Here is a 14891-nt window from a genome sequence, read left to right on the forward strand (position 1 = left end):
AAGCATCAGAGACACTAGTAAAAGAGCACTTACAACACATAATCATCTCATCTCAGGGCATAATGGCCTGGCAGTGTAAGAAAAAACACTATACTCAGCAGATGAGACCGTAGCCTCCGTAATAAAACACTCATCTTGCATTATGTAGAATGGCAGGAACCCTCAGTGTAGTTTGCTGCACCTTTTGGAAATGGCTCATTGACTAAATGCACAGTTTGAACTTGCTGAGTGAACATGTTGCAAATATGTGCTCTCTCTCGCTCTATCTTGCAGGAGGGAGAGTTTGCTGACCTTGGGTAAGAGAAGCAGCTTTCTAGAAGAAGAAAGATGTGGCGTCCCCTGCTCAACTCACCATGGCGGGACATGTTCACTGAGCAGACATTTGCTTTAACTTGAAAAGCTTTTCCTCTGGCGGAATTGACAGCTTGGTGATAACGTGTTTAATAGATCGTTTTACACCTCCGTCGTAGGATTTGATGGACTGCCTTTGGGGATCTTTGCTTGGAACCTAGCTCGGTTCGGTGACTCGGTGCAGCTTTGCATTACCTGTAAAAAGCTTCACCTGTGGGATATTACATGGTTACCCTGGATCTAACACATTGATAACATTCACTTGGATATTGTGGAGATTCTCCTTGAAGGGTTTTTCACACGAGTGGAAGTGGAGCAGTGCAAGTGCAAGTTTGATTGTCTGTAAGAGGAGTGTTTATTTGGAGGTTTCCTATGAAGGACATGGATGGCCCTCGATCTAGTGGTCTACGCAAGAAGAGGAAGTCAAGGTCGGAGAGGGATCGGAAGAGGAGATCAAATGGGGTAAGGAACAACCATGTAAAGGGCTCCGTCTTTCGCTTCTCCACTGACTCGGAGCAGGAGGGCGGCCGCGAGCCCTCCTCATCCCGCCCTCGACCCCCGCGAAGAAAGCGAAAGGAGTCTACTTCTGCTGAAGAGGACATCATTGATGGCTTCTCCATCACTGGGTTTGTGACCCTAGAGGCTCTGGAGGTAAGTGCTGAACCACAGGTGGTAGCCCCTTCAGCTCTCTCCAGCCTTGTCTGTGTTGCCTTTGCATGAAAATCCTGTTGAAAATCACTTAACGCTATGCAGAGATGTGTTTATTATTGTGCGCAGCTCAGAGCCTCTCTGACTGGACTGGTCCAGTGTTTTGGCTCCTGCTTGCATATTTGGCTGTTGTGTGAACTGGAGTTCAACAGATGTAGCTTTAAATGCAGCGCTGCAGCCAGAGATTACTATCTGTGTCACTGAGAGGCTGCTGTTGTTGTGTGTACTGCTCTGGATTTGTTTTCACAAGAGTTTCCAGCAAAGCCTTACTCCAGATGAGGGATGTTCAGCTGTGGCTGTACGGGCTGTTGTGCCTTTTGTACGCTTCAGAGTGAAAAAGCAATTTGATCCATGTTACAACAGTTTATTCAGAGTGGGAGTAATTTATTGTGCACTGGCTATTCATTTTCCTTGGAATGCAAACCGGGCACAGGCTGCCTTCCAATGATATAGTTCTGAATTATGACTTCTACGAACAAGCGTTTTTTACACACACACCAACTGCTACATTTCTCTAGAATGATAACTTACAGAGGGGTGACAGATTCAGGTGGTGGGCCATCACAATCCTCCACAACAGCTTCACTGCTTCTTGATGTAGATTTTGCAGGTTTTTGGAAGCAATCCTTCTGCATTTGGTGATTTCACAATGATGGTGGAGAACGCTCCGCTCCAAAATCTCCTACAGGAGTTCATTTGGTAACTGCAAGGGCCATAGCATGTGATTCAGATCATTTTCATACTCATCAAACCACTTAGTGACCCCTGGACCCTGTATGGAAACCTTCATTATGGTTCCTGACTCATTTGCTCTAGTTTCCTGTCATAATTCAGTGCTCTGTGTGTGTCACTTTTAGCTGTTGTTATTTTGTTTATTTTGCATCACATATCCTAGCATACATTTTATAGCCTATTTCTTTTAGCATTTGCTCTAATGTTGTCTCAGGTAGATGTGAAAATAGTTTCCCAAGGTCAGACGGGGGTTGTCCTGGGATAACACTGTCTGACTTGCACTTTCTAATATATGCAGTGTGATTCCAATGTCTTGTTCACTAGTGTGAACCATCTCAAGGATATGTGCAGTATCACTCATCCTCACCCCGTCCCTTTGTTAGTCAGATCAACACTTTCGATAGCTCATGGGTGTCTTACTGTCGTGTTTTTAACTTTATTTTTTTTATTCAGAATTGCTCTATTCAGCAGCCAAGGACTCTTGTGTCTGCATGTCGTTTCATGCCTCTTTGTTTTGTTTGAATTTGCTAGATCAGTGTATATATGGTAATCTGATAAAAAGATACCTTGAACTGTAAAGTTGTCACTGTTCACCTCTGTTGTTTGTCTTTTCATTTACATTTGGCCATTTCACCCTCACACTGTCATCTCCCCAGTTTACATCAGATTGAGAGCCACATACAAGCAAAGATATGTCATGTTTTCTGGGGAGACATGTTCCAAGTTGCATAATATAATATTACTTATCTGCCACATTCCCAGATATTGTGTCAGAACATTAATGAAAACTAATGAGATATTTTGGTCAAAATTTCAGGGCTCGTAATCAAATGATGTACGATGTTCTAATAGGGCTGGAAAAAAATTCCCACAGTAATGCTGTTAAGTAATTTATGACAAAATGCATTTTGCTCAACCCTCATCTGCATGATCACCCTGTTAGACAGGAGCAGTAAACTCACATAGCTGACGTGTAGGGCCAAAACACCTCTTTGGAAACATCATAATGAGTGACCATGAGCACAGTCAGATATGAAGTGGAGAGGTCACACATCACCAGAGATTTGGAAGTGGTTTGGATTTGCAAAGCTTGATTAACAACAGCAGCAGCAGCAATATCCATTGCAAGATATACGGGAAACCTCTGGAAACACCTCTCCACCATCTGAAAAGGCAGCATCCTTCTGAGAGTGGAGATAGCCAAAGTCTGAGGTCCCAAACTGCAGCACTTGTACCCAAGCTTGCAAATAAGCCTCCTGTGGTAGCTACAGGAGTCAAACCCCAGCAGCAGTTGCTCTGTCTGCCTCTTCAGTCATTATTTCATATGATAACAGCTCTAAAGGAAGCAGGGACACAGTAAAGTGCAATTTTATGTGTTATAGCAAAAGACATGATGCCAGTTAAAGTGGTGGAAAGAATGGGTTTCAGCAGGCTAATGACAGTTGTTGACTTCAGGTATAAAGTCCCTGGATGGAAGCATTTTAAACAGCTGCCTCAGCTTTTTGTGGGATGCAGAGGAAATGTAGAGCAGCTTTACACATGTTGCCACCACTACTAACATATGGACTGACCGCACAGTGGAGCCTTACATGAGAATAATCAGTGTAAATATTATATCATGTTGCATGTGGAGAGTATCAACCAGTTTAGAGCCGTAAGAAACCTTGTGGTTTATTTAGGATTTATGTCTTAATGTATATTAGTAGACATGATTTAAACATTTTATTACCCGACACCTTGTCTCAGGCTTTTGCTGCACTTAAGTGAGTGAAAAATGGACTAATAAATTAAAATATATTGCAGTATCAGATTAGATTAATATCGAGCCAGTTGTTTAGAACTCAAAACTGTCTTGTCACAAAATGGTTTACTGAGTAATAAAAACATAGACAGTTCGAGTAAAGCAACAGAAAAACAAATTATACTGTATTTGTGTGCGAGTGCAGATAAACACAGACTTGCATTTTTTTGTGAGAATGTGACAGAGCTTATTAATGCAGTATCATCTCACAGGGAAGTGAGAGAAGATAGTAATGTTGAATTGCAATACCTCTACCAGTTTGAGGAGGTGTTGTGGTTCTTCAGTGGTGTGGTGCCCCCATGCTTTCTTGAAATCACTTCCACAGATCGGGTTCCATAGCATTTTATCTGAATCCAGTTCTGAATCTGAATCCTTTGGAATCTATTACCAAACCTTTAGTTGTAGTTTGGAGACTGAAGACATCTGTTAGTTTAAAAAATATGCTGCAGATTTCAACAGTTTTTTGTAATAAATATGTAACTTCATGTTTAACAATGTAGCTTCTTCTAATCACATTAATAACACAATTGGTAATTTCTATTGTGATTTGTGGACTAATTACAAGACTAGTCAGAATCAGAATCAGAATCAGAATCAGTTTTATTGCCAAGTATGTTTTCACATACAAGGAATTTTTTCTGGTGATTGGTGCAATTGATCAGCAACAGTGGGGCTCTCTAGCCTTGTTGATAAGGCTAATAGCAGATGGGAAGAAGCTATTTTTGTGGCGAGAGGTTTTGGTCCTGAAGGACCGCAGCCTCCTGCCAGAGGGGAGTGTCTCAAAGAGTTTGTGTCCAGGGTGGGAGGAGTCAGCTACAATCATAGTCATGATACTAATATTTATTGATATTTACTATCAATAAATTAACTGTCAAACCTAAGCCATGGAGATTGTGCTGAGCTGCGCTGTGGCTTTCATTATCGAGGGGAAACGGCAGCTGCAGCTACAGTAAAAACAACACAGTGAAAATAATATTAATATTCTACTTCATCAATCAATTAAATAAATCACAGATATTTTGCTGCACAGTGCACTTAACGTTACCTGAAGACAGACATCACTGTTGCACTGCTACAGGTTACAGTGTACCACCAGCAGAAGGCTGAGGCTGAGCATCGTCATCCTCAAGTCGACAGAAAGAACTATTAAAGTTCTTGTTGTCTCATGCTGGGCGGTAGATAAATATTTAAACTAAGGATTAGTCCTTCCCTCTGCGCCCTGAGTACTTCATGTTGTGTCACCTAGTTATCACATATTGTGATATTGTAAGTCATCAGTCAGTTTTTTTCTTTACTTATGCCTCTAGTATTAGAGAGATAAAGAGATGAGACCAACTCTGCTGTAAGCTTCAGTATGGCTTCTTTTATTATGTCTGTGCTTATGTATTTTTTGTATTTGTGTACCATTTGTTGTAGTTATTATCAGTCTGCTGATTATTAGTCTTAGAAAATAGTAAAAAGTCCCAAGAATCCAATGTTAGATCTTGAGATGTTTTGTTTTAAAAACCAAAGATGTTTAATTTACAATGATATTAAACTGAGATGAGCAGCAAATCTTCACATTGTAGAGAAGGAAATTAGAGAATGTTTGTCATTTTTGCTTGAAAAATGACCTGAATGATTAATTGATTGTGACGATGTAATGTGGTTGGGTGGAGATGGATGTATCCCTCTCACTCTTCAGAATCCTGTTGTTGCTTTTCAGTTTGATTTATTCACTGAAAGAAAACTGGATCATGTCCTAACCACAAAAATCCAGATGGGAGCAGCTCAATTCATCAAAATGTTAAAGGCTCCTGTGAGTCACCTTCTGTTAGTGTTGTGTGCTCACAGTATATGTACAGTATATTTGTAATTATAATTGTATAAACAATAATTATACATTTGTTTAATTCGGCTGTAGCCCACCAGGACTGAGCTCCACCCTCTGACCCTGTCAGAGCTCAGGACTTTGACAGGACAGGACTGTCAACTCTCATGCTTTTGGCTTGAAACGTCATCTTTCAGACACTGTCTCATACTGACCCAACAAGGGAAGAATGTAGGCTCATTTTCTTTGACTTACACAGCAACAGGATCAATATGTGTGTCTCCAAACTGAGAGAAGGGCCGTGCACAATTTATGCTCGTGGCAGAGGAGCGGTAACTTCATTAATTATTTAAACCATCTTACAGTAGCTGTATTAATCTTAATGCTTTCCTGCACAGTAAACATATGAGCTGATGCACACAGATTCACTTTCTACATTGAAATCATTGGGAACAAAGCAGCTGTGCACAGGGGGAGTCCAGCATCAAAGCTGCAGCTACATTTTTATTTTCAGCAAAAGTCCAAACATGGTTTCCTCTGGAGAATCACATGTCAGGTGAATTATTACAGGGCGTTTTCAGTTTTGCTGCTGAAATGCAATGATATTTGCAGCAGTGCCAAGCCTGCAAGCTTGACCTGAGTAAATAAACAGTAAGGCAACAGATATTTGGCCTAATAATGAAGACACAACCTAGTGTACTAACCTTGTAAGTTACTGTGATATTACAGTTGCTTCACTGCAAAGACATGTCTAGTTTTATGCATGGTCAGTAATTTCAGTGTTTCATGCACCAAACATTGAATGGAAGAAAAATAGTTTGACACTCTTGGGCAGTGTATTTGAGTGTATGTTTTGGTTGTTGTATTATTGTCCTCCGGGACTTCACAGAGATGAACTTTTTCCTTCATTTATTAATAAGAATAAAATAAGAATAAAACACTTCCTGCTTCTTCCTAGTATTGTCTGAGCATTTGGACTGTTAAATTCTACCTGGGATAATTGTCAATGAAATTTCACGAGAACAAGACAGGTGAATGAAATTTAGTTTGTGGTACAGCACTGAATAAATGGCATTTAGTAAATTGGGAGGGAGATATCCAGGACTGAAAAGTCCCATAACTCCTGTGCATTTAAAAGAAATCATTGAGCTGACACTAGAAGTGATCCCCAATGAAAAATAATTCAGTAGAAGACTGAGCTCTTAGTAGTCAAGTTAAAAATAAAACATTATTTCTATTCTATTTATTGATTCATTGTTGATCATTGAAATGGAAGTTTGATTTTTGCAGATGGCTCTTATATCAATTGACTTATCAGTGAATTGACTAATAGTGTAGATCCACTGTGTATGAAGTTTATGTTTTATGAAGTGCTGTAGATCCTAAATGCTGAAGTCAGGCTTGTGACTGTAATGTTGGTCTTCAACGAGAGTGAGACCAGAGTGACTTACCTTCACTGTAGCTGTTCCCGGGCCAGTGATAAAAGACTTTACTACTTTACTTAGCAGCTCTCTGATGTGACTGTGTTCAGTGGCTGAGGTAATCTGTAAAATTTGCTTGGTGAAATTAAAGTAAGGAAAGATCATCTTGTTTGTCCCCCTCTAATGACCCTGAATATTGAATTTATGGAAACACATTTTAGACTGATGAATAATGTATCAGAAAGACCCCAGAAAGCTCCATCCACCCAGTCACATTCGTTATGATAGTTTGAGAGATGTTTTTCTGCTCTTTAATTTTCAATTATGTACAAGACCTGTTAAAGGTTTTCTTGCATTTCAGTGCCTCCATAGCTTAAATAATTTGATTTCAGTTTGTTTAGTATTTTTCCAAGATTTCCCACAGAGTTAGATTCTGTTTGTAGCTGATGGATGGGGGGTGGAGTGGGGTGTGCCTTTCTTAATTATTAAATAACACAGTATAGAAGGTGCTCCTCTGCAAATATTTTAATTGCAAAGAACTTTGTGACAAACAAATAACTGAACAAGAATTCAGCTCCACTGCCTCACATTGTGTCAAACAAATAACCCTCACTGACTGGGGTCAGGTCAGGTGATTACATACTGTGATCTGTCAGTGAGCACAGTCCTGGCAGATGTAGTATGCTCTGCACACCCTGGATGACAGGCACAGAGAGAGGGCCGGTAAAGAGACAGACAGGGACAGTCCACAGGCTCCCTGTCGCAGTGGGATTTCTCCTGGTGCTCCAGACAGCCAGACAGGTCCATGGTCAATGTGTTTGAGAGAGAGAGAGCAGGGCAGGGAGCGGCTGAGCAAATTGATGCACTACACACAGCTCTGCAATGAAATAAGATTTTACACATTTGAAATGGTAAAAAAAAAAAAAAATCAAATATTTGTTGGCTGGCACAAATAAATCAATGTATGGAAAACACTGATTTCATGACATTACACTTCATCTTCCTCACTCTTGTGCGTAATATTTGGACAATATTTCAATGATTCTCATCAATTCTGATGTGCTGTATGTGTCCAAAGTGTCAAATCTTTTTCAATTTATCACTTGTTGGTTTCAACCACACCATGTGAAAAGGCTTCATGTTGTGTGTAGATGGACCTGTGCACAAACATATCACAGCAGCAGTGGCTCCTTTTCTGTCTGGGTAAAGTTAAATTCTGATGAGGTCAGAACCCTGGAGGTATATGCTAGTGCTCTCCATCTGTCACCACAGTGCTGGAGCCACACTGCTGCTGGGCCTGCTTTTCATGTGCATGCTGATATCTTAGCTCTGCATTTCTCTTCAGCAGTCTCAGGGCTGAAGCGTCTATGATGAGGCTCTTCAGATACTCAAGTTGCTTTTGGTAGATGTTGTGCAGCATATTATTGTCTTGATTACTTGTCGCTGGTGCAGTTTGAAGTGAACTATTATTAAGAGCTGTTGAGGAGGAAGTTGCTGTTGGAATAAAACTTGACCATGAGCCTGTGAGAAAGCATATTACTGCTGTTTGGTGTTCTTTAGCTGATCAGCATGACCTCGCACAGTCTGCACCTACAGCCAAGTCTTAATACAACTATCATTTACTCTGCACTTATGCAGGATGTGCTGCTAAAATACACACTATGCAATTTGATGTTTGTATAGTTTGAAAAAGCGCTTTGTAAAATCCACCATTTTGGCTGTAATTTCCAGGAAAAGCTTTCTACCCGTACGTCTTGTTGAGTAAAACTCAAATAAGGCTATTCATGCTTAGATGAAACTGAATTGAAAATGTGAACACAGGGCCAGACTTCAGAATAACTGTTTAGTTGTAAAAAATAGACTACATTCTTTCTGAGCATGAGGTTGTTGGTTTTTCTTTCCTGCTGTCTGTAGTATCAAGTGCAAGAAGTTCAGGTCTGGCTCTGAGGCATTTCGATATTCTTTTATTGAGTGGAGAAACACTGTGTAGCTTCATGCCCTGAAGTTTTCTCTGAGTGCCTTGTAGTTCAGGGATAGTGGATTTAATGTATTGATACAGAGCAGATATGTATTAACCATGAGCTTATTAGTGTAACAATGTAGTCGAAAGTGTGCTGCAGTGCCCAGCAGACCAGTGTCCATGTCCTCCTTGTTGAGGTCAGTGCACTTATTTACTGGAACTTAAACTCTTCCTCTTTATATTGAGCCAGAAATGACAAAGATATTGAGCAGTGAGATCAAAGTCGGTGCGGTGGTTCTTCTGAAGGAGTTGGTTAGGAGACAGATTCTTATTGAGAAAGGCTTGAGAAACAACCTATTACAGCACTTGAAGAAATTACTAAATTATTGAGTGCCTTCTCCTCTAAAACCTTTGCTGTGTTTTATCCATTTCACTTGAAAGGGGTCCCTAACCTCAGCATGCCCCTCTTGGCCAGAATTGATTTAAAAATGTTGCCTTAGTTAACCTACTGCTCCATTCTTTACCCATAATTACTGCTTTCTGATGTCTATATCGCACACACACACACACACACACACACACACACACATGCACACACACACACGCGCGCATAGATAACATACAGGCCTGTCCAATCACACACTTTGCTTTTCCAACCTTCCTTTCACTGAGATTCAACATTACGCCTGAAGGGTGGACCAACTCCTGTTTTTTTTACTCCAATAACAACATCTCATCTTCTTGCTCAGCAGGTTAACAGCAGTCTATTACATGATTGACTGCCTGTGATAATACGACAAACAGCACAAAAGCAATACTGTGTAAATTAGTACATTTGCAGTGTCTGTTCTTCTCTGATTTTGCATTTAAAGGTCTGCAAAGACTTCTTAATTCACTATGCCCCACAGAGCTCCTGCAGGTTTTGTTGTTCCTCTAAATAATTTCCCTCTCTAACTTAATTTGTTACACACCATAAAAACAGAAGACAACAGATTCACCTAATGCACACACAGTGTACAGAATGGAACTGGGCACATAACTGCATAACACCACATATGGGTGAGACTGGGAGAGCAGCCTAGTGTTGGGATGGACGTGCAGAGCTGACACAAGCAGTTTGGGGCCTCCTGTGTAGAACGGCTCTTTTTATCACTTAGTAAAAAAATGTATAAATTGTATTTGGGATAGTAGGGTTGTACATTTCTGGAATTTGTTTTTTTTTTTGAATGAGAATTCAGTTTGGAAACTAATATTTTTCATTAATTATCATGATGCGATTGGCTTTTGCTCAGTTGTCTGTGACACTTAAGGATAGCCGTTTTGTGACTTGGTATCTTGATTGTTCAGCTGCTTGTTTTGTTAGCTAGTATTTCCATAACAAACTGCTTATATTGGAAATGGTAATTTATGGTCCCCAGAGGATAATTTTAAGGATTTTGGTTACTTTAGATTAGAGCTAGACTGATGTATCGTCTGACAGCAGGGTATTACAGATATATCAGTGCTGGTCAGCATGTCAGCTGATAAGTTAAAGAAACTGCAGTACAAGAATGCCAAACTAGTTTTGAGGTAATTTAGAACCATTGTCTGCATTATATAACATGTCCAAACTGAGACCACTGACAAGTTGATCTCTACACTGTAAGAAGTCTTGCTCAGTACGTATCATGGCCATAGTTGTCAAAACAAATCTCCAGAGTTGGTATCAAGAATGTTTATATTATGTCTCTGTGTTGATAAAAAACATGACAATCCACCAGTGTGTCGTGATAAGATTTTTTTTAAACTTCCAAATATCATATATGTGTACCTCAATAATCCATCATTGGTTGGACTACACATAAGATGTAGCTTTAGTGGACTTTTGGAGTTTACAGACATGGAAGCTGTGCATTTGGCAGGATTGAGGTGAAACACATTTTATACGTTGTCGTCAGCTTTGTTTAAGCAGGAGATGCAGTTACTAAGAAGGCTGTCACTTTCTCTTGTAGCACAGTTTCCTGACAAATCCCCGTCTTTTGTAGCCCACAGTAGCCAGGGGAAAAAAAGACCAAACTTACAAATCAGTTTTTATATTTTTGTGTAATAAATATTGCATCAGTTTGTGCACCAGCGCTGGATTTGTCATGTCATGCCTAACTGCACCAAACAGCAGCCTGCTAGCTGCTGACCACCAGAGAGTGAGGAGATAGTCAATCGATTACAAAAGAGCTTTAAAACCTTTCACTTCGAGCTTCACATCACACTGACAAAAAGTCCAGAAGAGGGATATGTATAAACCATGTGTCTGCTGGAGGAGAAATGTTTCCATAGGAGCTGTGGAAATCCTGTCTGCGCTTTTCCTGCTGTTTACATTTCATTTCAGCACCACTGATGCACCGCCGGCACCTTGTTGCTTCCAATTAAGTGTCAGTTTCTATTTACGATTTCTGCTGCGCCCATCAGTTATTTAATTTTAGGCACCCGCTTCACACCCATCTGTCACACCCACACTGTCCGTGGAGATATGACACATTCAAACTGGGGCACGGTGGAGCATCATACCTTGTAGATTAAGCTGAGTCATCAGGGCACGTGGGTAGAGGGTGGAGGTGGTATGGAGTGATGACTTAAACAGAACAATAATAGGTCCATTGATGAGTTGTCAGACTTTAAAAACACAAATAATGGCCAGCTAATTAATGAGTATTGACATTTTAAGTGGGGCTGGAGTTAAAGGACATGTCTCTGGCCTTAGCTGACAGGATCAACTGCGGTAATTAAGTCAACAAAGGATGTTCCTCTCATATGGCCAAATGGAGATGATGAATTGCAGTTTAACAGTCTGGCATTTTTGTCCTCTTGTATGCTGTTTGTGGGATGATGCTGTCGGCTTTCCAGCATTTCAAAAACAATTGATTTTCCTTGGCACAGCCCTCAGAAGTCTGCCTGGAGGAGGACTTGTAAGTGCAGGCAGAGAAGAACACATTGATTGCTGCTTCATTGCAAGAAAGAGGGTAATGTGAAATCAAATGTATTGACAGCTTGTTTCCAAAAGAATGTTAAAAAAAAAAGGCATTTCTAACAATTAAGACACACAAGTATCAAACCAGCTGCCTTTGTTTCTGTGAGAATGCAGAACTTCACCTTTTTTTTCATCAGGACCGCCCTTGTGCTGAGCTGCCTTGACAGATAGTCTAGTGAATAATATCACTTTTTCAGCCTTTTCGAATAATTTTCCACCTTCCACTCATGTATTTATTCCAGTCTTCTGGCAGCAATGGCAGTTATTCATTTAGCAGCATTTTGGAAGTGTCATAGTGTGATATATGGTATGTTTTAATGTGCTGTGACAGCCCAGTGACTGACACTTTAATGAAGTAAGCTGTCATCTCTGGGTGTTCAAAAAAAAAAAAAACTGATTAGACAGATGATCTGTTATTTTTTGGATTTGTGGATGATGTGAACTTGCACATGTGTAATATAATGTAATGTATAACTTATGTTTAGATACTCATCAAATTGTGTTGTCTTTCTTCCGTGGCTGTGCAGTTATTTTAGTATTTGATCTGTCATTGGGAGATGAACTGAGCCACAGGTTTTAAAGCTGTGTACATTCAGTACCTTAGCTGTCTAATCGACCACTCAAGCAGCTTTTCTGTTGTTGTGGTTTTCTGTGGCCTGCGCTGATGTTGAACATTTTTGCCCCAGATGCAGATTAATTTGTTAAACGTACTTTGTCTGCATTGCAGGGCCATATTACATGCTTTACACCCCAGATGTCATCTCTCCTGGCAGATTTGTTACTTTCCTGCCTCAGTTGGTACTTTGACAGCCTTTCCATCTGTCACTAACATGTGTCCTGGATGATTGCACTGCAACTACGTAGAAGAGCAGGCCATAAAATCCAGGTGTAAATCCACCCAAGATCCAATTAACATCTGATGACCCAAAGCAGGAGGTGTTTACAGGGACATTTGGGCACATACTTTAGTGGGGAAAGCAGAAATTAACATTTGCATTAAATGTTTGACCTGAAGAAAAAAGAAGAAGAAAAAGTTAAGGCAGGAAGCAATCTGTTTGGGGAAGAAGGAGAAGTCTAAATTCATCACACATCACATGTATCAAGCATCTTTATAACACAGCTTTCCTATAAAATTCAAAGTAGAAAGGTCTTGATTGTTGTCATGATGCGTGGTTCAGCTCAGATGCACTTGAGTCACGTGCCCAACGCTGACACCCTCATCTCACTCGTTGGGGGAGAAACTGACACCGGTGCATTCGTATGAACTCAGGCAAAACAAATAGCTCGGCAGCAGGGGAGATGTGCACCAAGCAGTATCAATGTTTGGAGTTGACGTACAGGCAGAAGGAATGGGACTGTGGGATGTTAGAGCGGGGGATGAGGGGGGGTGATCAGTTTTTACACACTTATCCAAACTCTACACAGACGTTTGCAATGATGCTCTGCTACTTTATCCACACTTTTGTATGTGCAGTGATCTGTGTTTTCTTGAGCTGTGAGAAATGCTGAGAATCCACTGAGCCTGAGTTTTTACATTGATTTTATCAGTTTTTTTAACTGAAGGTCAGAAACATATGCTGTTTTTTTATATTGAATTATTAAAATCTCAAGAATGCTACATAAAAATTTGTTGCCCTGTCCATCTTAAAACATAGTGTCTAGTCAGAGTCCACAGGTTCTTTTACTGTGTTGAGAGCTGGAATAAGCAGTAGAAATGGCAATGTGCATTTTGTTATGCTACATACAATTTGTCCAAGGTCAGAAGGGAGGAATATTTTTGTTTACAGGCAGTGTTTGCAAAGACTGAGTGCTGCTGTTACTGAGATTTATAAATGACAACCAATACCAGTTTACACATGAGTCTTCCATCAGCTTATGTCTACATTAAAGGCTAATCTGTGGCTAATAGCACACCGGGAGTGGCTGAAGAACATTGGATTAATGGTTCCACCTCTTTAAGACCTAAGTCTCCCTGACACTTGTTAATGTAGCACACAGCTCTGAAACGACATCGCTGTGTATCTTTATCCAAGTATTAGTGCAGAGGCAAATCACATCCCCGGCCTAATATAATTGACTCGCCTCAGTTGAGAAAAATAAATTTTCCTGGTCTGTCTGCCACCAGCTCGCTGAGCCCAGGCCATTTTCTTTTCCATTTCATCTTTGTCTTTATTCTGGCAGGTTCCAGTGACAGATGTGAGCGGGAAAAAGATAAATGTTTGCAGAGGCTGATTGTAAAATGGCATCTCTGAAGTAGAGCCATGGCTGTAGTCGTACTCTCTCTTTTGTGTGTAATGGCCCCCATGATGATGCATTTGGACATATTTTTTTTTCTACTTGAGAGGAGACCCTTTTCATGCTTAACTGCACAGTGCATACTAATAGGCTGTAGTTAGGAATGCATGTGTTAGCGTGCGTGTGTGTGTGCGCGTGTGTGTGTGTGTGTGTGTGTGTGTGTGTGTGTGTGTGTGTGTGCATGCCTTTGCACCACGGGGCCTGTGGACATGCGGACAGAGCCCTATTGAGATCTCTACCTGCAGCTTTGAACCTTTGATCCCCCTCTCTTCTCTGATCCTTCCTTCAAACCGAGCCAACCCACCACTGTTTCCATCTCCATCTGCTTCCATTCCTGCACTCTCAGATAAGCTTTGCTCAATAACTGCACTGCTTCAGTTCTTTTTTTTTTTTTTTAAAGAATTGTTTACACTAGCCTGAATGCCAGACTATAATCCATAATCACATGCTTTTTGCAATATTTAGAAAATTGGCATAAATCACAGCAGCTAATACCAAACAATTTGCTGTGCTCACAGCACCTTGGTTATCCTCAGGCTTGGCTGTGTAGCACAGGATGCAGTTACATCTTTTCCAGGTCAAATGATTTTGAAATACTAATTAAAGGCTCCATGGCCGTGTCTCAGTATGATGTCATCCCCCCCCCCTGCCTCTGCCTGTGGAGCTAACTGCTCTAGATGCTCAGTAGGAGGGTTTGTGTGGACTGAAATGGCTTTAGATGAGAGTCAGATCCATTAGATACAGATTTTCACTTAGCCATGTCATGTACTCATCAGCATCCACTGTGAAAATGGTTTTAGGCCATCCAT

General features: G+C 40.6%; 1 protein-coding gene across 15 annotated transcripts in view; it reads left to right on the top strand.

Annotated features, from left to right (window-relative positions):
* auts2a (activator of transcription and developmental regulator AUTS2 a) overlaps positions 1-14891 on the top strand; it is a 314983-nt gene that overhangs the window by 3464 nt on the left and 296628 nt on the right. For all 15 annotated transcript variants that reach the window (XM_071460199.1, XM_071460191.1, XM_071460195.1 and 12 more), the window contains exon 2: positions 274-1002. In XM_071460199.1, coding sequence (XP_071316300.1) covers positions 724-1002 — 279 coding nt within the window. In that variant the 5' untranslated portion in view covers positions 274-723. The remainder of the gene's footprint in view (positions 1-273; positions 1003-14891) is intronic.

Source organism: Trachinotus anak, unplaced genomic scaffold, assembly GCF_046630095.1.
Source record: "Trachinotus anak isolate AG129_WGS33_773 ecotype Australia unplaced genomic scaffold, CSIRO_AGI_Tana_v1 ptg000024l, whole genome shotgun sequence".
NCBI lineage: Eukaryota > Metazoa > Chordata > Actinopteri > Carangiformes > Carangidae > Trachinotus > Trachinotus anak.